This window comes from Choloepus didactylus, assembly GCF_015220235.1.
Source record: "Choloepus didactylus isolate mChoDid1 chromosome 25 unlocalized genomic scaffold, mChoDid1.pri SUPER_25_unloc1, whole genome shotgun sequence".
Classification (NCBI taxonomy): domain Eukaryota; kingdom Metazoa; phylum Chordata; class Mammalia; order Pilosa; family Megalonychidae; genus Choloepus; species Choloepus didactylus.
The window spans coordinates 3,680,534-3,703,533 of NW_023637606.1; the positions used below are offsets into that span (position 1 = coordinate 3,680,534).

The 23,000-nt window shown below is 51.7% G+C and overlaps 1 protein-coding gene and 2 non-coding genes across 8 annotated transcripts in view; 1 reads left to right on the forward strand and 2 right to left on the reverse strand.

Annotated features, from left to right (window-relative positions):
* DPP9 (dipeptidyl peptidase 9) overlaps positions 1–11,607 on the reverse strand; it is a 49,239-nt gene extending 37,632 nt beyond the window's left edge. For 5 of the 6 annotated variants that reach the window (XR_005214953.1, XM_037823967.1, XM_037823970.1 and 2 more), the window contains exons 1-4: positions 11,445–11,607; positions 10,551–10,603; positions 8,256–8,344; positions 4,169–4,422 (exon numbers count right to left, since the gene is read on the reverse strand). Coding sequence is in view for 5 of the 6 variants with exons in the window: in XM_037823967.1 (XP_037679895.1) it covers positions 4,169–4,422; positions 8,256–8,311 (310 nt within the window). In the remaining variant the exon portion in view is untranslated. The remainder of the gene's footprint in view (positions 1–4,168; positions 4,423–8,255; positions 8,345–10,550; positions 10,604–11,444) is intronic. The other variant, XM_037823968.1, reaches the window with a different exon arrangement.
* Positions 11,608–11,832: 225 nt separating this feature from the next.
* On the forward strand, positions 11,833–11,904 carry TRNAG-UCC. Its single transcript has one exon. It is a non-coding gene; the product is annotated as a tRNA-Gly (tRNA).
* Positions 11,905–12,054: 150 nt separating this feature from the next.
* On the reverse strand, positions 12,055–12,127 carry TRNAV-CAC. Its single transcript has one exon. It is a non-coding gene; the product is annotated as a tRNA-Val (tRNA).
* Between the last annotated feature and the right edge of the window lie 10,873 nt (positions 12,128–23,000).

A 23,000-nucleotide genomic window follows, 5' to 3' on the forward strand; every position in this document is an offset into this window, starting at 1 on the left:
GTTGTACTTTTGTCGAGTGAGCTTTCTGGGATGTAAATTGTATCTCAAAAAAAAAAAAGAACTAGGCAGCAAAGTGGAAGGCTGGGAGGGAGCAGGCAGCAGTTTTTAAACATGTGGCATCTGCTCTGGGAGATCCCCTGTCCACAGGGACTCTCTGGAAAAGCCAGAACTTTCCAAACAGGAAGTCCAAGGAGCAGCCTTGCCAAGGACACTGCAGTCACCTTCCCTCTCAAGCTGATTAACTAGCGATCATGCCCAACAGCCCCCCGGCACACTGCCCGGCTGAGCCGCTGCTGGCACAGTGATGATGATCATGGCAAGGCAAGGGGCCGAGCCAGCAAAGACGGCCAGAATTCCTGCCTCACTGACCCTCCCCTGTCTCGGGGAAATGTGCACCCCCCACACTAACACACACCCGTGCTGCTGGTCCGTGACCTGGCCACAGACATGGCAGGTGATGCAGGCCTCAGCATCGCTGGGCACCGTGGCCTGGGCTGGGTCAGCGCAGACCCTGGAACCTGAGCAGGACGTGGGCAGGGAAGTTCTTGCTTGTCCTTCTGAGGGCCTCCGCGAGCTGTCCGGGGACTCGGCAGGTGCCGGTGTACAGGGGGCAAGATGTAGTGCAGGGGAAAGCTGAGGCGGAAGAGGCTTCCTGGCACTGTGGTGGGGGTCCCCAGCCCCGGCAACACGTCCTCGTCCTGGCCCGACCAGTCTGGTCAGGTTCCACCTCTCACACCAATGACCCAGGGATGAGCTGGCCATGCATTCCGGTCTGCTAATGCTGTCGTTTTGTAAAACACCAGAAATGGATTAACTTTCATAAAGGGGGTTTACTTAGTTGCAAAGTTTACAGTCTGAAGGCCATGAAAATGTCCAGATGAAGGCATCAACACGACTGTACCTTCACCAAAGGAAGGCTAATGGCATCCAGAAAACCTCTGTTAGCTGGGAAGGCACGTGGCTGGCGTCTGCTGAGCCTGGGTTGTGTTCCAGCTCCTGTCTCAGCTCCTGTGCATTCTTCAAAGCATCTCTCTTGGCTGCAGCACCTCCTTCTGTCTGTGAACACTTTTATAGGAATCCAGTGATTCAATTCAGACCCATCCTGAATGGGGTGGGGTAACACCTCCATGGAAATTATCCAGTCAAAGTGATGACCCACAGTTGATTGAGTTGTATGTTCATGGAAACAATCAAAGGTTCCAACCTAATCAACACTAATACATCTGCTCCCACAAGACTGCCTCAAAGAACATGGCGTTTTGGGGGACATAATACATCCGAACTGGCACACAGTGCCTCCTGCAGCACACAGCTCTGGTTGAAGAGGTAGGGGTGCCCAGAAGCAAGCACCCCAGCCCCCTGGGGGGAGCAGAGAGGGCAGTTACATCCTTGGAGCAGCAGGCTGGGTGATGCCTCGGATCCCCTTCAGCTCCACCCACCAATGCCCGCTGGGTGCCAGCACCACCCTGGTGATCCGAAGGGGACCCAGGTGCATTGTAAATACGGGGGGTAGGGTGGCGGGGGGGTGGCATCAGGGGTGTGGGGTGACGCAGACTGGATTGATTCAAGGGGGCCAATGTCACCCCAAAAGAGACACGATGGCTGCCGGGCTGGGCTCCAGATAGGTTTGGGGGTCTCTGCTCATGCACTCCCCACGGTCCCTGTCCCCCTTCTCCTTGGGGTGGGTCCTCAGCAGCCTGCTCTTTGCCACTAGGACCCCCAGACATACGCAACAGATGCAGCTGTCTGGACGAGCGGCAGACATCTGGCCAACGTGGAGCCAATCGGATTCCCTCTCCTGGCCCTTGGATCTGGAGAAAGCTGATTCGTTGGTGCCGGTGGCTGGACTCCAAGGCATGTCCCCTGGGAGGTGAGGTGAGGGCGGTGAGGATGGGGAGAGGGGAGGACACATGCAGGGCGGGTGCCGGGGCTCGTGGGGGCCTCCCGGGTCTCAGGGGCTGTGTGGGAGGTCTGGGTGGATTTCCAGCCCCTGGGCTCTGGAGGACCCCCTGGGCGTTACTGTGAGTTGCCCTCTGGGGCTCATGCTGGCTTGGCAGGCCCACGTCCCTTCCAACAGCACTGCAGCCGGCCGAACGGTGGCCTCATCCTGTGTCCAATGCCACGCCATATGCCCTGGAACCTATGAATCTGCTACTTTATGTGGCATAAGAGAACCCTGCAGAGGGGAAGAGGCTAAGGAACCTGAGACGAAGGGGCTCACCTGGATTATCTGGGTAGACCCTAAATGCCATTACAAGGCTCCTCACTGGAGGGAAGGAGAGGGAGTCAGTCAGACGCAGAGAGACGAGATGGCGGCAACATGGCTATGGAGGGATGAGCCACGGGCCAAGGACTGCCAGGCCCCATCGGAAGCTGGAAGATGCAAGCTACAGATTCTCCCCTAGTGCTGCAGAGAGAGCACGGCCCCACCGACAGACAGCCTGATTTCGGCCCAGTGAAACAGATTTCTGGCCTGGGACTGTGAGAGAATAAACATCTGTTGTTTCTGAGCCACTGCTGTGTGGTCATTTGTCACGGCAGCCACAGGACGTTCACAGAGGCTCCTTGCCTGGAACTGCAACTTGCTCATGAGCACGTAGCCTGAGACAGAAGGAGTCGGGAGAAGGGGTCTCAGCGGCTGTGGAACTCGCGGCAGGGTGACCACCGGCGAGGAGTTTTGGCGGCAAGATGGGGACACTTTCAGTCCCGACTGTCAAGCGCTCTCCTGGGGACGTGAAACTGGAAGCATCTCCAGTGCTGATTTCTTTTAGGCTAGAATTGGCAGACTTTTTCCATAAAGGGCCAGATGGCCTCCATCACCACCCAAGCAGCCACAGACAACATGGAAACGGATGGGCACGGCTGTGCTCCGGTGAAGCTTCATTTCCGAAACCAGATGGCCACTGTTTGCTGGCCCCCTGTTCTAGAACATTCCTCTAACTCTGGGGTTGCCATGTAGCTTCCTGATAATCACGTGGGTCTGTCTGTGAGGAGAACGGGCAGCGTCTGTGGGCAGAGGACGGCTGCCTGCGTCCGTTACAGTCCAGCGGGCACGTTCACCGCAGGGCCAGCCGCGAGTGATGGACTTGGGATGCTCAAGGCAGAGGACGGTTTTTGTTTGTTCTTTCAAAGGCTTCCTGATGGTCCAGCAGCGAGCCTTCTGGACGAGAACCCCAGCCTGGAGACCAATTCTAGCACGGCCCCTTCCTCTTCGGCGTCCTCACCCGGAAGGCCCCAGGGGATTCTGGGCGAAGTCTGGAGGTATTTTTGAGGGTCACAACTCGGGTGAGGGACGGGGTGTTACTGGCACTGAGCAGGTGGAGGCCACACAGGCTGTTCAATGTCCTATGAAGCCCGAGACGGCCTCAGCCCCAAAGAATGATCTGGTCCCTGAACATCAAGTGTGCCGCAGCTGCCAGTCCTCGCCTGGGGTCAACGATCCTTGTCACGCTGCTTTCAAAGGAACGCGCTTGGCTGATTCCTACTCGGGAAGGCCTTCAGGCAAACGAGGTCACCGCTGAGTCACTTGCCGGGCAGGGACCGTCCGCCTGCCTGGAGCGGGGCCCTGGACTGGCTGCCGAGGCTGCAGAAGTGAACGCAATCTAACCTGTGACCTGAAGCACTCGCGGGCCAGTGGGGACGCCACCCCGTGACCACCCGCAGGTGATGCAGCAAGTGACGTTTGGGCAGGGAGGGTGGGCATGTGCCACCCTCGGCGGTTAGCCACGGTAGGCCCAGTGACACGGGCGCGGCTCCTTTCCTGGAGCTTCTGGAACTTTCCCAACCCACTGCTCCAAAGCAAGCCACTGCCAGTTACTCAGAGCTCCCACCCTGGACCTTTGAGTCCAGTCCCACCCCGCTGGGACCAGGCTGCTGGGAAGTGACTCAGGGCTGGGCCCAGCTAACCGTCCTGGAAACAAGCTCGGGGACTCGGATTCACGGGGGTCGGGGCTGCACCCCGCGCTCACCCACACACCTGACCCTCTAGGGGACCCCGCCTGCCCCCTCCAAGTTTGCCGTGTTCTTCCTTGTCAACCGGCAGGTGGCCCGGCCTCCCGAGACCCTTGGCCACGGCCACAGCGGCCGAGGTGGGCCTCACGGCGCATTGGAGCAGCTGCCCAGTGGAGAGCCCGGGGACAGCGCCGCGGCCCGGGGACGCCCAGCTCACCCAGGTAGTAGAGGCGGTGAGAGTGGGGGCCGGACTCGTCCGTCTTCTGCACGAACTGGAAGTCGTGGGGCGCCTTGTTGATGATCAGGCCTGAGTACTTGCGGCTGCCGTGGATGATGCTCCGCAGCCCTTCCCACGAGCGCTTCTGCACCTGGAAGCGGGGTGCCGGGGCCTCCGCGTCGGCCACGTCACCCCGGTCGGGCGCCGGGCCCGCGCTGGCCATCCCGTCCACCCCGTCAGAATTCAGCGGGAAGCTGCGGGAAGGGACAAGCGGGGAGGCGATGAGCCCGGAGAGGCTTGCCCGGGTCCCACCTGGAGGCCGCCCCCCGCTCTGGATGCCCGGTGTCTTCCGGAAGCACGTCAACCCCACCAACCACCAGGTCCCCCCGGCTCCAGCCCCTAAATGTTTCTCAAGTCTCTCAGCTTCCCATCAACACCACTGACCCTCCAAGGTCCAAGCCACTGCCACCGCTGCCCTGAATGCCTGCCACCGTCTCCTAACCGGGCTCCCCACATCTACTGCAAATCGGAACCTGCAAATTAAAACCTGCCTTGGTTTCCATGGCGACTCGGACAAGACCCTAAGGGCTCGCCGCCTCCTGCAAGGCTCACCACCGCCCGACGCCCTGGGTCACTGGCCGTCACATGGGCCAAACTCCTGCCCGCCCCGGGGCCTTGGCACCTGCTGTCCCTGCTGCCCGGGACACTCTCTTCCTTCTCTTTGCTTGACTGACTCCCAAGCAGAGCTCGGCTTAAACCGAAGTCAGTTCCCCCAAAACCCTCCGCCCCCATCCCTACTAAAGCCGCCTCCCCACTCACCTGGTACTTGTCACCAGGCTATCCCCCCCTTCGGGGGATCGCCACAGGGTCTCCTCATGTAACGCCTGCCTCCCCCTGCCCGGCTGTGTCCCTGGGACACGCCACAAGCGGCTACAGAGGGACCCCCTCTCTCTGGGTCCTCCGGGAGACGCGCTTGCTCACAGAATCAAGGCCCGGGAGGGAGGGATCAGCATCCAAACCTTGCGCCCACGCTGTTGGCTGGCACTGGGCAGGGACACGCTCCGGAGCCTCAGAGAAGGCGCTCTGAGCCGCAGGCATGCGACAAGTCAGGGCAGGAGGATGGACGGACACCCCCTCCCCTTCCCACCCTCGTGGCTTAGCACACTTCTTGACCGGCCTGGACTGGCCAGGTAAATATTTGTTCTAAGGAAATCTAAATATGGCCCCGGTGATCCGGTTCTGGAACAGCCCGAGCGGCCAAGTGGGGGAAGAAGGGAGGGAAGCAAAAATAAGCCGGGGCTGCCCCTCTCCTCCACGGACGCCGAATGACTTGAGGCCCCGAGTGCTGGGCTTAGACTTCGCGGTCCCCGGGACTAACGGCTTTGTCCGCGGAAGTCCGAGCTCACTTGTGGAAAGTGGGACTTGGCTACTTTTCTGCCCGCGGGACAGGACGGCACGGAGCCGACGGGTTCTGCAGGACTGGAGGGCAGACCTGGGCAGCCCTGGACCCTGAGGTGTCCAATCTCCAGAAGATTCTGCCCCTTGTCGACAACACAAGGTGGCTCCCGCAGGACAAGGGACACAGGCCTGCTCCAACGGGCAAGGGGAAATGGAGATCCAAGAACGCGGCCAAGTGCCTTCTAAAAACCTCCCCAGATGGGGAGGTGTCACGGAACAAGCCAGGGAAAAACTGGCCCCTGGCAATCCCCGGACTCCAGCTGGGCCCAGGGGCCGAGTGGCCGCACCGAAAGACGCCCTGGTGTGGCCTCAGAGCGCGGCCCCCGCTGCCCTCCGTCTGACGCCTGTGTCCCACCAGAATGCCCCGGAAGGTCACGGGACATCTCAGGCGGGGAAAGTGAGGCTTCCCTGGCAGAGGGGCCCGCAGGACCCTTCAAAGATGGCTTTGAAGACACGGGTCAGGGGACATCAGAGCTTCCAGGGCCCCTTCGGTCAAAGGGAACAAGTCCAGGGAGCAAAGCAATTTGCCGAGGCCGCACACGGGCTCTGCAGGTCTGCGGCAATGCCGGGGTGTGACCCCCCCGGGTGGGGGGGAGCCACGGACGGTGCTAAAAAGGCCACAATCAGAAGCAGCTGAGTGATCAAGAACCCCCATGGCCCGAAGGGTTTCTGGCAACAGGCCCGGAAAACCCAGCCAGGGTCACTCATGGAGCTGCCAAGTCACCCACCCCCTGCAAACTTCACCACCCCAATTCAAGCCCTGCTCACAGCAGAAAAAAGAAAAAAAAAAACAAAACTCAACAACATTATGTCTCAAACTCCCCAATGAGACCCCACAAGCCAAGCGCCTGGGAGTGTCCCCAAAGACACCAGGTAGCCTGTTTCCACAAGCAAAGAGCGATAAACTTATCTTGCCTCCAATCACCGCAGACAGCCTGAGGGGCAAAAATGCAATCCAGGAGATGAGAAATGAGATGCAACATTAGGAGAGGCTTCAAAGAACCTTCTGGATGTGACCAGCTCTCCAAGCCGGCTGGGCTAAGGTTCAGTGCTGTATCCCGGCCCCATCTCCCTGCCTCTCTCCCACCCAGAGGCAGAGACTTGCCCACCGGGGCTGGGAAGGGGAGCAGGTGAACAAGATGGCGGCCTCAAGAAGCAAGTCCACGATGGGCCGGGCCCCGACCTGGTGCCAACGCCAGGCGGGGGGTGCCCAGTCCCAGGGTTTGCACAGCTGGGGAAAGGCAAGCAGATTCCAAGCCACTTGACTCAAGTGCACCCTCGGTTTTCAGACAAGGGGGAGGACGCCTTCAAAGCCCACGACATCCCCAACACACAGCCCCACGTCTCTCCTCACAGCCGGGCTGGGGTTCTGCGCCCTCTGCCCGAGCTGGTGCTTCAAATGCGGGGGCCGCCCACCTCCTCTTGGGCATCCACTAAGAGACCCCCGCAGGGAGGGAAGGGGGGGAGCCAAGAGCGAGCCGCGGCTTCTCAGCGTTGGCAGCGATTCTCTGAGGGTTCAGGCTGACCGCAGAGTGATAAGGCAGGAAGGAGGGCAGACGCTCAGCGGGTGCTGGGCCGAGGTCGGGGGCGTGGGTGTGAGCGTGGAGGACACCCATCACGCCGCAGGGGAAGGAAACGCCTCCAAGTGCCCCTGAGCTGGCTGGCCCAGGACAGGGGCCCCAGGTAAGCAGCAGGTGGCCCGGCCCTGGCTCTACCCGGGCCTTACATCATGTCGGCTCACGGCCTGTGCCCACCCGGCACCTTCCACGTGGGCAGATACAAGGAGGGAGACGGAGCTCACCGCCAGCAAGCGTTCACCTGAGGCGTTTACACACCAGCTGCTGGGACCCCGGAGGCCGCCTGTTTTCGGGCCCAGCATCTGGGAGCCCCTGAACTTCAAACCATCCCTGTCTTCTCAGAACTTCTCTTCGGTCCCCTTCCTACCTCCCCTTGTTTTCTCGCAAAGCAAATGAGCCCAAGGGCCTCAGGACACTGATACTGAGCTGTTTGCCCTCTTGAGGAGCCACGTGGTCTTTTCCTCCCGTGCCAGGCACTGCCACGTGGGCTGATGGAGTGCTTCGTGCTTGGTTACGTTTGACCTTCTTGGTGAAATCGGGAGGGGGCTCCTGGGATCGGCCCCATTTGGGGGAACAGAAAACAGGCTCAGAGAGGTTGAACGGCCTGGCCGATGTCACACAGCAAGAGTGGACTTCAAAACCCACATCCTGATTGCCAGGCCAGGGTGCTCCTGCCCCTCAGGGGACACTGGGCGATGTCTAGAGACACCCTGGTTGCCAGGAATGGATGCAACTGTCACGACGGGGGGTGGGGAGGAGGGTTGCTACGGGCATCTAGAGGGTGGAGGCCTGGGGCGCTGCTCAAAGCCCTACGATGCCCACCCCAGAGAATGTTCCAGCGCAAAATGGAATTGGTGCTGAGGCGAGAGACTCAGCACAGAGCCGTGCTGCCTCTTCACGCCAAATAACCAGAACTGGGTGAAAGGGACCGCGGTGGGAAGAGAGAGAAGGCGATCCCCCAAGACTGAAGGCTCTGCTGGAAATGCAGGGACTTCTGTGGCAGTTGCCCTCAATCAGGGCTCTGGGGGTGAGGCCCCCGAGGCATCTCTTACCTCCTCCAACTTCCTGTGTTCTCCTTGTCCAGGCGTAACTTCTTAACTTTCCGCATTAACCGCTCAGCTGGCTTCAGGAGGGTGGGAGCCTGGAAGTGAGACGAGAGACCGTGTGGCCGGGACTCCCCAGAACCCGGAGCACGTGCTCTCGCCCCTTCCCATCTCCGGGCAGCCTGCTAGGCCGTGGGGGACACCCCGATGCCAAGGGTGTTCCGACGAGGCGGATGGTTCAGGCCCTGCCCTGAAACGTGAGAGAGTGCCGGGCATCTGCCAAACACCAGCATCTTCTCCTCCAGGCAGCTCTCCCAGGGTGAAAAGGCCCCAGGCCCATGGGAGTTTGGAATGAATCCAGGGACTTGTCAGAAGCAGAATCACTCCAGATTCCTCATGGTGGCCAGGTCCCTGACAGCCTTTCTGACCTGACCTCCAACCCCTGCCATTGACCGCTGAGCTCTGGCCACACTGGCCTCTCCCTTACACAGGCTGGCACATGCCACCTCAGGGCCTGGGTACCCACCAGTCCCTTTCACTGCTTTCTGTATCACTTGCTCCTTCTTACCCTTCAGGTCCCCGTATTATCTTTTCCAATGTAAAGATGCCACCTCGTCACCCCCATCCCATATCCAATCGCTCTAGGATGGGAATTCTCCATCGGGGGTGATTCTGCCCTTCCCCTCCCCCAGGGGACAGTGGGCAGCGTCTGCAAACATGTTTGGTTCTCACGACTGGGGGTGCCAGAGACGCTGCTCATCACACGGGACGTGCCCAGGACGGCCCCCGTCCTGGCAAACGACCCAGCCCCAAGAGTCAACAGTACCAAGAGGGAGAAACTCGGCATTAATTAAGTGAGACAAAAACCGAGTTCCATCCTTAGCCCACACCATTCACCAGAGTGAGCTCCTGATGGGTTACAGGGTGTAAACCAGGGTGATCCCCCAGCTTCTGGGATCTCTTTCCTCTTCCCCCCACCCCCCACTCAGTTTGTGTATTTAAAACGTGCAGCCTCCTAGAAAGTCAGTAGCTGGAGGATTATGGGATGCCGAGTCTCCTGTGGGGGACGGGGAGGGTCAGTAGAATCCCTTAACCCCAAGGCTCTCAATCAGAGGCGATACTGCCCTACAGGGGACCGCAGGGCTGTCTGCAGACATTTTTGGTCATCACAATAGGGGAAGGGAGTTGCTCCTGGCATCTGGTGGGCGGAGGCCAGGGACACTGCTCAACACCCCACAAGGCCCGGAACGACCGCCACCCCAGAGAATGATCCGGCCCCAAATGCCACCAGCACCGAAGTGGGCAAGTCTACTCTCAGTGTGTGAGCACTCCTCGCCGGAACATCAGCCCCACAGGGGCAGGGCTGGCATCTGTCCTGTTCCCCCTGTATCCCCTGAGCCCGGAATTAGGCCTGGCACCCAGGAAGTGCCCACTAAACCTTCAGGGTGGAATGAATGAGTCAACGTCCTCCCTTGCAAGCACTCTAAAGCAAGGGACTGTGACTTAGTTGGCAGCACTTTCTTGACAAGTCAGGTCCCGTGTGGGGCAGCTGTCCAGGTGTTTAAAGGCAAACTAGCACACTTCTGGCCACCAGAGAGAAATCACGATAGAAGAGGGGAAGTAGAACGTTTCCATGAAGAAGCACTGGCTTCACTCACAGGCTGGTGTTGAAAAGTGTGGGCTCTAGTGTCAGAAAGAGATGGGTCTGAATCCTGGCTCGGCCACTTCTGAGCTGTGTGACCTTGGGGAAGCCACTTAAACCTCTCTGTGCCCCCAATGTTCCCAGCTATAAAATGGGACTATGGTACCAGTGCTTAGGGCAGCTGTAAGGATCAAGGGGACTGTACACAAAACTTTTACAGTAAAGTGCCGGACGTATCATAAGCTGAAATGACAGCTGATGTGATCTACTAAGCAAGTATTTAAAATCACACAAAGAAAAGACGTGGACTGAAGGCCTTTACGGAGACAGAATCCACCTCATTCACCAACTGAGCGCCAAGTGCTGGTAGGTGTGGGAGAATGCAAGCCCACCTCCACCAAACCCAGGTGGGATCAGCACTCTCCCCTTTGGCTCCCCCAGATCTTCAGAGGGTTCTTGTCAGGGGTTGGAGGGAACACACTGGGTGGAAAGAAAAGTTTCCAGCAAGTGGCAGAGAGCTGCAGCCACTGCAATGGGCAGCACCTCCCAGAGCCCCAGAAAACCATTTTCTGTTGGTTTCTCTGTCCCGGAGCAGGCAAATGAATTCCACCAGCCCCACACCCCAGCCTCCCTGGCTGCCCAACGCCCCCAGCACAACTGACCTTCTAAAGGGTCCAGGTAGCTTCCATTGCAGCTGCAGACAGAAGACACCGACCTCGATGGAATAAATATGTCGTTAGCACAGTGCGCTGGAGGAACTGGCTAACCCCTGGCTCCCCCTTCCACTTGGGAGTCTCAGCTTGTCCGACCTAATTTTCTCTACCTGGACACACTATAGCTTCGCCCTGCAGCCCTGCAGCGCTGGCCTTACAGTCTGGGCTGCACGTGGGGCAAGGGTAGTGGTTATCCCGTTCCCACGAGGCCCGAATCTCCCAGGATCCAGGCAGAGTCTACAGGGATTGGTGGCCACAATCCCCACCTCTGGGACCGGAGTCTCAGCCCCTCAAAAGCAAGTTCCTTCTAGCAGCTGCAGCAAGGGACTTCTCCACAGCTGGCAGAAGAACAGGGATGGGGTCGAGGGTGAGCAAAGGGAAGGGGCCAGCGGTGATGGTTCGGCTGCAGCACCGAGGAGGAAGCCTCAGGGTGGGAAAAAGATGGGCTCCCGTCAGACCTAGGAAAGGGAAGCTGAGAGAAAGGGCTGGACCTTGCGGGAAAGGGACGCACATCACGGAGGTGGCCTGTGCTCCCACACACCGTGGAGATGATCGCGGGGGGTCGGCGGAGCAGGTCGAGCCCTCCAGAGGCAGCAGGGAAGGGGGAGGTCTCGGTCCGAAGCTGGAAGGGGGTCTCGGGTGCGGCCAATCCCCGAAGGGGCCAAAGCCAGGTAGGTGGGTGACAGCCTGGCTGGAGCAGCCACGGGATGGGTGCGGAGGCCCGGCCGGGGAGGGGAGAGGCTGGGAGGTGGCCCGGGAGGGGAGCCCGAGCCCCGGGGACCCGGTCAATGGCAGGTCCGGGGTCCGGGCCGAAGGGGGACGGGGAGGACGGGCGCTGCTCACCGGGGCTCCGGGCTGGCGCGGGGCGGCGACCGGGCTGGGCAGGGCGACCCGGGGCCGGCGGCGCCTCAGGCTTGCGGCTCCATGCCCCGACTGCGGCCCCGGAAGTGGAGGGCGCGGGACACGGCGGCGGCGGCGGCGGACACGGGGCACCCGGCGGCTGCGGCCCCTTTGACCCGGAAGTCGAGCGGCCGAGGCGGCGGCCTGGGATTGGCCACCGCCCGGGCGGCACCAAAGCGCCCACGGCGCTGGGAGGGGGGGGACCTCCCATGGGGTGGTGTCTTCCGGCGCAGGAACGCTGAGGCGAGACCCCCCCGTACAACTTGGTATCGCCTGGTCAAACGGATGACACATCCACTAAGGAATCCCCAGCGCCAAAAATCCTCGTGAAGCGTTGGTGGTATAGTGGTTAGCATAGCTGCCTTCCAAGCAGTTGACCCGGGTTCGATTCCCGGCCAACGCAAGTAAGGGGTGGTTATTTTTTTTTCCATTAGCTGGAACTATTTTCAAAGAAAAGTAATGATCCTGACTTCCTGTTACTAATGTTCTGAACTGTTTTCTAAAATCGGAAGTAAATTTTAGGAGATGGAGGAAAGAAGGAAAACTAACGACATGTTCCCGCCCGGGATCGAACCGGGGACCTTTCGCGTGTGAGGCGAACGTGATAACCGCTACACTACGGAAACCTGCACCGGTGGTAACTTTATTTCTTGGCGCCCTTATAGAAAAGAATAATTTTACACGTGGTTACTGATGTGAACAATATTTGGTAGTGATCAGCTGAACTTATCTCCGCTCTTCCTGAATGCTCAGGAGGAAGGAAAGATCTAGTAAACGGCCTCCCAATAAACAGTTTACCGTCAATAGACTCTATTAAAACAATCCAACATCCTTTGAAATTTGTTCTATAGCTACTTGTTAATTGTATTTTGAAAGCTGTCACATTGTCGTATGTATGTTATATTTCATAATAAGGAAATCGCCGAAACTATCGTACTACAACTCATAACAACTTTGGAAATTTCCTATGTAACTACTTGTTAAAGTATGCGTTGAAAGATAACTAACTTTTTGGTATATATGTTATATTTCACAATAAGGAAATAAACGAAACTGTGGAACCATAACCTATGATATTCTTTGAAATTTGTTCTCTAGCTACTTGTGAAATTTCACTTGGAAAGGTATCACTTCTATGTATATGTTATATTCTACAATTTAAAAAAAAAAGACTAAAAAAAAAAACCAAAACAATCCAAGACAAAAACTGCCCACAAACCCTTGATGAATCAAGCCAATGTTTCTTTGGTTCAGTTCTAAGATAGAATCTACATTTATAACGTCTCTTAAGTTTTTTCTATATGTTTACCATTTTTGCCTCAGCCCAAGCCACTTTCTAACAGAACTTCAAAAAAAAAAAAAAAAAAAAAAAAAAGAAAGAAAGAAAGAAAAGAAACGAATTTTTATAAAGTGTGCATTTTTGCATGGTAGGTATGAGAAATTTGAAAGGAAAAAACAGAAAAGTAGAAAGAAGATTTTTCTGTATATTTACCATTTTGCCCCAGCCTAAGCCACTTTCTAATAGAACTCCCCCCTTCCCCTCAAAAAAAGAATTTTTATAAAGTGTGCATTTTTGCATGCTAGGTATAAGAAATTTGGAAGGAAAAAAAAGTCAGGAAAGTAGAAAGAAGACAATTTAAATGGCTTTTCATCTCATCACCCAGAGGTCACTTGTTAGCATTTAGGACTAGCCTCTCTTTCTCTCTTTATAGACAGGAGAAGGAAAGGAGAAAAAAAGGAGAAAGAAAGAAGGAGGCAAAAAGGGTCAGACTGCTGTGAAATCTGATTGTTTAGGGCCAGGATTAGGGTGAGGTGAATGAAGTCCCTCGCCTCCCCTCCAGCGCAAAAGTTAAGTTGGCTTCAAAAATTCAATAATCTAGATGAATAATATTTTATACAATATTCTAAAAAATCATAATTAATCTCAAAAAAAAAAAAGACAGAATCATATAATGGCAAGGTAAAATGGGGCATTTGCTTTTGAAAACAGCCTGGCAGTTTCTCAAAAGGTTCAATGTAGAATTACTATATGAGCCAGCAGTTCCACTCCTAGACATATATGCAAGAGAAATAAAAACATACATCCATGCAAAAACGTGTATGCATATGTTCACAGCAGCATTATCCATAATGCTGAAAAGTGGAAATATTCCACATGTCCATCAGCTGGTAAACGGATAAGCAGAATGTGGTCTGCCCATACAGTAGAACATTATTTGGCCATAAAAAGGAATGAAGTACTGATACATGCTACAACATGGATAAACCATGAAAACATTATGCTAAGTGAAAGAAGTCGGTCACCAAAGGACACACAGGATATGATCCCATTTATATAAAATGTCCAGACAACTCTGTAGAGACAGGAAGTGGCTTAGTGGATTTCAGGGACTGGGGGGAGGAGAGTGAGGGACAGCTAACGGGGTACCTGGTTTTCTTTGGGATGATGAAAATGTTCTGGAATTAGATATGGTGATGGTTGCATAATCCCGTGAATACGCTAAAAACCACTGAATCATACACTATAAAGGAGCGAATGGTGTAATGTGTGAATTATATCTCCATAAAGCTGTTAAAATTTTTGATAAGACTTGGTGACGGGCTGCATCTGAAACATAAGAAGTCAGTGCCAACAATGACCCTTCCAGAAGATGAAATTTATGGGGAAGTGGACAATTTATGACTTACTGAATTTGAGGTGCCTTCGAGAAATTAAAAAAAAAAAATCATCAAGTCTTGGCCATAGGGGTCAAAAGCTCAGAGAAGAGGGCAGAACTGATGATATACAGTTGATTCTCATTATTTGGGGTAATAATCCTGAGTTGGTGAATACTGATCCATTGCTCCAAGGGAAAATATGGAGTTACTTTCCTGTGAGCCTCTATGTCGAATATCTGTACTTAACCTTGTTTTATGCAGGTTACTGTTTAAAGATACTTTATATCCTTTGCTTCCTCTATAAAATTGCATACAAGGACTCCCTTAGCAGTTCTTTGTTTCACCAGCCTTTTAGAGGCTGTCCCTCTGTAACCCCCTCTGAAAACAGTGTCATCACCTTCAGAACACTGTAGAGCAACATTCAGACAAAGTCTCTGAACATACATTTAATCAAGTTTAAGCATAAATTGCTTGGGGGCCCAGTAATCAGAGCTCATTAAATAGGGTGTTGATTCATCCGTAATCACTCACGCCTGAAAGAAGCACGTTATTTCCTCCATAAGGGCCATTGCGGCCTTCTTGCACTTAGGAACACTGGACAGAACTTCGGCGCTACTCGGGGGACCATTTTAAACAGCAAAACCACCAACGAAAAGCACAGAAATGCAAAAAACATGGCACTTGATAGACTGTGAAAAGGATACTCATTGACAGTCTGAGACAGTAGGAAACAAGAAGGCAGAACATCACCTTGTTCAACCCCAGATGAGAACGTGGGCGTTGGGTGACTTAAATGTTTTGTACTCTGTGCATGTCCACAGATGACCACAAATGTGCCACAAATATGGAATCCGTGAATAATGAGGACTGACTGTGCACATATAAATCATCAGAGATTTTATTTAAACCCCTGGGGGATGACAAGATAGCCCAAGGAGAAGTACAGAATGTGAGGCAAGAAGCAATTCTTAAACAAAATAATAATAATAATAACAGATCCTTAAAGAGCTCCAAGGCAGAAGGATGAGTCTGCAAGCGAGAAAGGGAAGTAGACAGAGAGATAGGAGGAAGACCGGGAGAATGTCTTCTTTAAAAAAAGGAAAAGAGAAGGGTCAGTGGAGCCAAGGACTGCTGAGAAGTTAGTAAGAAATTAATTGATAACCTGTCAGTGAGCTTTGGGAAAATGGTGGCCATTAGTAACTATGGCAAGAGTTGTTTTGGATGAAGGATGAGAGCAGAAAAAGAAAAAAAAAAAGATCCGAGAAGGCTAAAACAATGGAGGGATTGGCCTTGGAGAGAGGGAAGCAGAGTCATTGTGTGATGTACTGCAATTGATTAAGCGATCCCCTATTGCTGGACATCTATGTTACTTCCAGTTCTTCACTGTATGAACAGAGCTGGTCTGGACAGGCTTGTTGCTACATTTTGAACACATTGTTGCCCTATTTGTCTGCTTCTCTTTACAGCCAGACTCCTTGAACAATTGGTCTCCACCCTTGGTCTCGAATTCCTCTTTCCTCATTCTCTCTTGAGCTCGGGTGACCGTGCCCCGGGCTTTGGCTGGGACAGCCCCATGCATGCTCCCTTTTGTGCTCCCTTCTGCGCTCAATATTTCAGTCCTCATCCTTCTCAACCTCTAGCAGCATCTGAGCCTGCTGGTACCTCCACCCCTATGGGACCCCGCATTTCCCAAGTTCCCCCCCCAACTCTCTGGTGGCCCCTCCTTGGTCTCCCCCTTCTCTCCATTGTCAGGCTGGGGGCTGGGTCCCTGGGTCTCAGCCCTCTTCCCCCCACACCCCTCCTGGATGGCCTCGTCCACTCTTGGGCTTCAAACTCCATTTGTGCCCTGATGGCACCCACGGCCCTGTCCACAGACTCAGTCCCACCAATTCTTTCAACGGCTCATTAGACTCTGAAACAATCCTATTTGTAGATTTGTTTCCTTCTTCCCCTCTGTCTCCCCCACTGGGCTGTGAGATCCTCAAGGACTGGTTTTCTCCTTTGTTATTTATTTGGTTGATTTATTTTTAGATCTATTTTGTTCACCGCTGTGTCTCTAGGTGCTCAGTAACTATTGGCTGAAATTATAAACAAGGAGGGAGAGAAAATGCTTGGGGAGGGGGAGGGGAAGGAATATGGGTGAACTTCCTGGTGGGAGGGGGAGAATCTGGGAGGACGTGTTGCTTCCCATGTGAACTGTGTCAAAGCCTTTGGAGCTCAATGATTGGGGGTGGGGTACCCCTCCTTTAAAAATGGTTTGTTGGGCCGTTCAATCCCACTCGGGTCTGTGACACGTGCTGTGGGATATCCAGAAAGTCACTATCCCTCTCTGAGCCTATTTTGCCATCGTGGGGTTGGGAAGATGTTCATAGAGAGGGAGGGATGGGGGGTAGGGGGTTGTGGGCATGGGAGTGGGGTGGCGGGGGAGGGGGTGCAACCTCGGAGAGTTGCCTTGGCCCTTTTACCACTAGGTGTCAGCAGGAGCACATCTGGGAGTCACATCTGCCCCACACCCCCACCCCCACCCCAGGCTCCCTTCCCCCCTCCACTCCAGCTCCTTTCTGGGCCCCAAGCCTCAGCCCTAACGTTAGATACCACCCCTCCCTCCGTACGCCTCTGTATTTGCAGAGGTGCCCCCTCCCCAAACAGGCCTTCTCAGTCTGCAGGGCTGGTGGGCCTGGGTCTGACAGTTCCGGGAAGCTCCAACAAGGGTTTGTGGGAGGAAGAGGAAAAGGGAAGGAAAGCAGGAAGGCACATAGGAATCCCAGTCTGGGAAAAATTGTCTTGCAAATACTGGCTGCGTCCAATCCCTTTTTTATATCCGAGAATAACGTGCATGGAATAATGGAACTTGGTGCCAGACATCTAAGAAAATGTCACATTTTGAACCCATTTAATCCTCCCCCAGACCCCTTTGCCATGCCATGCCCCTTTTACGGGGCAGTGGACCAGGCACAGAGAAGTTTAGTAGCTTGCCCAAGGTCACACAGCTCCTAAGTGGCAGAATGGGGATTCGAACCCAGGAGATTTGGCTCCAAAATTTAGGCTCTTAACTATGAAACTAGACTGTCATCTAGAAGATAAAGCTCAAGGTATATAATTACAAATAAAATAATAAAAGTCCATGGAGTGTGATCCTGTCACTGGAAAATTCTGCGTGTTCCTTACATGGATTTTGAGACCTAGCAGCTCAACAGCTTTCTGGGCAATGGCAAAAGAACAGAAATAGCCTAATGTCCCCCCACCAAACCCATTTTTCTATGGCCATAAAATGAAGGAGGAAGCTTTTTGTTTTCTGAGCTGGAGTAAGCTGGGGGGACATAGGTAATACGCAACCATTTACAGGAATCGCGACCCTGAAAGGATGTAGATATATTTGAATACAATTGGGCATATGCACAGACTATCTCTGCAAAGAATCCAGGAAATGGGAAGCAGGTTTGTTGCTGGTGGCCATTGGGTGGGGACTTGGAGTCTGGGGGAAAAGCGATTGGAGGTTCTTTTCACTCATATGCTTTTGTTGGGGAGGAGTTGTAAAAATATATATAATATACAATTCGCCATTTTAACCATATTTTTCTCAAACTACTTATTTTGAAATAATTTCAAACTTGCAAGACAGTTAAAAAATTATTCAAATTCCACACAGAGGACTCTAACATAGCTCCCACCCAGATACCCCGATCCACCAATTTGAACATTTTGCCACATTTGCTGTATCATTCTAGCCATCCATCATCCATCCATCCATCACCCACACATCCATCCACCCATTCATCCATCCATCATCCATCCACCCATCCATCCACCCATCCATTCACCCATCCATCCACCCATCCATCCACCCATCCATTCACCCATCCATCCATCCATCATCCATCTGTTCATCCATCCAGCCATCCATCCACCCATCCATCCATCCATCCATCCATCAACCCACCCATCCATCCATCCATCCATCATCCATCTGTTCATCCATCCTCCCATCCATCCACTTGTCCATCCATCCATCCATCCATTTACCTATTTTGTAAACCTTTGAGAGTAGGTTGTATACATCATGCTCCTTGGACTCATAATATTTTCAGGTACATTTCCTAAAGACAAGGATATTCACTTACCTAACCACCTTAAGTGCAGTTATCAAGTTCAAGAAATTTAACATTGACATAAAACTTACAGTCTACATTCCAATTTTTTTTTATGTGAACCAATAATGTCCTTTTGAGCCTTTTCTCCTCCATTATTAGATCCAGTCCAGGGTCACATATGGCATTTAATTGTCATTTAGTTGCTCTTTCATTTTAACCTTTTTAAGTGTACAACTCAGTAGCATTAATTACATTCAGTGTTGTGCAACCATCACCACTATCTATTTCCAGAACTTTTACATCACCCGGAACAGAACCTCTGTACTCTTTAAGCAATAACTCCCTCTTTCTCCTCACCCTAGTCCCTAATAACCACTAACCTGCTTTCTATCTCTACCAATTTGCCCTTTCTAGATATTTCACATAAGAGAAATCACACAATAGTTGTCCTTTCATGACTGGCTTCTTTCTCTGAGCATAAAGGCTTTGAGGTCATTCCATGTTGTCACATGTATCAGGACTTCTTTTCTTTTTATGGCTGCATACTATTCCATTGTGCAGATGGATCACACTTTGTTTCTCCATTCATCTTTTGATGGACACTTGGGTTGCTTCCACTTTTTGCGTATTGTGGATACACACATACATTTTGATACAAGTTGAACCTTTTCTTTGCAACTATTTCAAATGTACTGAAAAGTGCATGAGACAATAGATTCGTTGCTTTAATACTAAAACCTTTAATACAAAAGGAGAGATACTATATGGTACCACAAATGCAAACTTTGTGAAAAGCGTAAAACAAGTGTCTTATATTGCAGAATACAGGGGACCTAGAGATAGATAGCAGTAGTGAAGGGGGAATGATAATCTAATAAGAACAGATAAGATACTGAGGGTAATCAATGATATGGGAATGCTCAGGAATAACTATGGTTCGTTAATTTTCTTGGGGTATGGTAGGCGCATATTGGAAGCAATGCAATTATTTTAGGATATTTGTTTTTCTTATCCCTTTGTTTTGCTTTGTTTGAAATGGCTTTTTAAAAATTTTTATAAAGTTTAAAAATAAATAAATAAATAAATAAATTCTTTAACCTAAATATTGTTGGGTTCAGAGCCGTTCAAGAATCCACACAAATGCAGCGAGTCATGGTTTAAGTAGAGAATTTAAGGTTTATTAGAGGAAGAAACCAGAAGAAAGCAGGTAGGAGCCATCAGAAAGGAAAGAAAGGAAAAATGGCTCTGGCCCTCTATCTGAGAGCAGCATTTTTTAAAGGAAAAACCCACGTGGGGAGGGAAGGGTGTTGGGGGAGAAGGGTCCTGCTAAGTGTGTTCTGGGCCTTGATTGGGTGGGTGTCTGTCAACTTCTAGGCTGACAGGTTGTTAGGATTCTAGCCCATTATTCTTCTCAGAAAAGCAGCTACATTATCTATCTAGGGAGAGCAGGCCTTTTCAGTTGTTTGTCCTACAGAAATATCTGATCTTGCTTTTACCCGCCTTTTGGGGTTGGGGCACCACTGTGGCGGGGACAGCCTTAAACAGCCTTCATTCTTTAGTTTATGGGGCACCTGTTTTCTGTGAGATAACCTGCGGGGCCTCTAGGGTAGAAACTCCTTCTACACGTTGGTTCCTTTCTTTCTGGGATCTAACAAATATATTAATTATTTCTTGAGTATTTATCATTGTGATCACATCACCATTTTTTCCATACTGCTGGAAATAAAATCTGGTCTCTATAAAAAAATACTGAAACCTCTTTTCTTCTACAACTGTTTTAAATAAAAATTGGTACCCTGTTTATGATGAAATCAGGAAAGTAAAAATAAACATGCTTGGCAAATTGCTTGGATCAAATATACGAGAAACTATTGAGGAAGGCAGTTTCTGAACAGTAACGCAAGTATGGGGGAAAGACTTTCTTGATATCGTACACCCTTTTGTATTGAATTTTGAGGATCCAGATGTTAGTTTTATAATTAAAACCCATTAAAAATTATGATAGAGAGCATTTGCTTCAAACCATCCTAAAAAAAATAAACAAGTCATTTCTTATACGATTGACATCCTCTGTGAGCTGGCGTCACATTTTTCAATTAAAAACGAATTAAGACCATCATGATAATTAACACTGAGAAAGTGTCAGATGTTGATCCAGCTGTTCAATCACATCCTTATCTTAATAACTGTTGGGAGTTGGGACTTTTATTATCTCCATTTTACAGATGGACAAACTGAGACTTGGTCACTTACTCTAGGAGCTGCTGTGCACTGCGGAGAGAAGGGGAGGGAGAGAAAGAGAGGGAGGGAGGGAGGGAAAGAGAGAGATTGAGGGATTTCAAAAACAATCTCCTTCATTGGCACCCTGCAAAAGTGCTATTGCAACTAAGAGGAATTCTTGCTCTTGAAAAATCCCTTTAAATTATTTGTCCCCTCAGTGTCATAACCACAGCAAATATATTTATCCTCAAGGCCACGCTGGCAATTCTTGGATTGATTAGCCTGGGAAGGTTCACAGAGGCTGGGAATCACCCTCCCCCCACTCCACCACCATCTTGGCAATTGTCATCAATTTACCCTATGATCCTTTCTGTCTGAAGCCCCCACACACACACACACACAGACACACACACACACACAGGATCCCTGCCATTTGGGAGTCCCTAAATTCTGCCACACACAATCCTAACACTAGGTAACAATTATTGGAGAGCTCCTGAGTGCTGGGCAAGCTTCTACCGCATTGCCTCTTTCCAATCACCCATTTTATAGATGGGGAAACTGAGGCCCAGAGAGGTGAAGTCACATGGTTGGCCAGGGTGGGTGGGGGAGTAAACCTGGCAGTCTGACTTCCCATCCTTTCCAAAGTTAATGGAGTGACTATAAATACAGAAAGGGCCTTCTCAATCAAGAGATGATGACAATGTGACTTCCTTTTCTTTTCCCCATGGGGACACAGGGATGGCAGTTACAGGAGGCTGTGAATTCTCTGCCCAGAAGCTGTGGGAGGGGGAGCCCGGTGTGTGGGGGGGGATTGCACGGGCTGAGGCTCTCTTCCCTCCCTCCCTCGTGGCTCCCACCTCCCACATCTCAAGGCCACTTCTTTTGTTCAGTGATAGTCTCAGCTCTGCACAATCAACCTGCCACCCACCCGAAGGCTAAATGTGGGCAGAGATGGGCCCTCTGAGGCCACTCTAGTTACCCCACACCCCACGTTTGTCCCCACATGCAGAACCTGCTGGAATTTCCCCAGCCCTGGGATTTTCTCTCTCAGTCTCTCTTTCATGGTGTGGTAAGCACACCCTCGCTGTGTGACCTTGAGGGGGTGGCTGTCCCTCTCTGAGCCTCAACCAGCTCATATCTAAAACAGGAATATTAACAGTGCTACGTCACAGGAGGATTTTTAAAAAGGGGGTGGAGGGATTGGGCCCAGATGTTCATAGCAGCATGATTCACACCAGCCAAAAGGGGGAAACAACGCAAGTGTCCATTGACAGATGAAGGAACAAACAAAATGTCCATCCAGACAATGGAATGTTATTCAACTGCAAAAAGGAATGAATTTCTGATACACGCAGCCTCATGGATGGACTTTGAAACCATTAGGCTATGTGAAATAAGCCAGACACAAAAGGACAATATTGTATCATTCCATTTATACAAAATGCCCAGAGTAGGTAAATTCATAGGGACAGAAATTAGATTAGAGGTGATCAAGGGCGAAAGGGGAATTATTGCTTCAGGGGTGCAGAATTTCTGTTTGGGGTGATGAGAAAGTTTGGGTCATGGATGGTGGTGATGGTGGCAAAATATTGCAGATGTAATTAATGCTACTGGATTGAACACTTAAAAATGGTTAAAGTGGCCAATTTTATGTTATGTTTGTTACACAATAATTTTTTTAATGAAAGTGAAAAAAAGGGGGGTGCTAATTACAGGGCTTTGCACTCAAACACAATGCCCCTAGTGACTGTGGTTTGGCTGGGGGGCCCCTCCAGTGGGGACACTGGCATGCACTCTGGACACGTTAACTGGACACTTGACTTTGACCAAGTCGTCTTCCTTCTTGGGATTTCAGACTCAATGCCGGCATTCTCATCCAGGATGAAAAAGAATCGCCCCCCAAATGCTGACCTCACCGCATCGTCAGCCAACTCACCCTGAACATTTTCAGCTGAATTTTCCAGTTCATTCCCTGCACCCTCTGTGTGCACGAAGTCCACTCCTCACACCTCCGTGTTGCCGGAGGGTCTTATAACAAATAAAGAGCATGGACCCTCCAACAATCACAGATGATGCTTGTTGCAAAGCAACATCCCACACCCTCCTGCTATTGTCGACTGTAAAATGGGGATTTTAATAAAACCTGCCTCTGGGGCTGTCGTGAGGATAAAAAGGCTACCTGATGCTCAATAAGTGACCCTGGGGACTTAGACTTTCCATGGCTGTTCAGCCCAGCCCCCTCCCCAATTGATCCTTGATCTGTCCCCATGCAGGCAGGGGAACAGGATCATTGACAGATTTTCCTTTAAGGGGTCTTTTTGCTGTTTCTGCTTTTCCTCAAGACCAGGCCACCTGTATTGGCAATCGCTGTACACATAGCACATAGCTCCACAGTGCTTGGTAAAGACGTTAATTGTATGAATAGATGCATGGATGGATGGATGGATGGATGGATGGATGGATGGATCAATGGACTGATGGATGCATGGATGGATGGAGGCATGCATGGGTGGATGGATGGATGCAT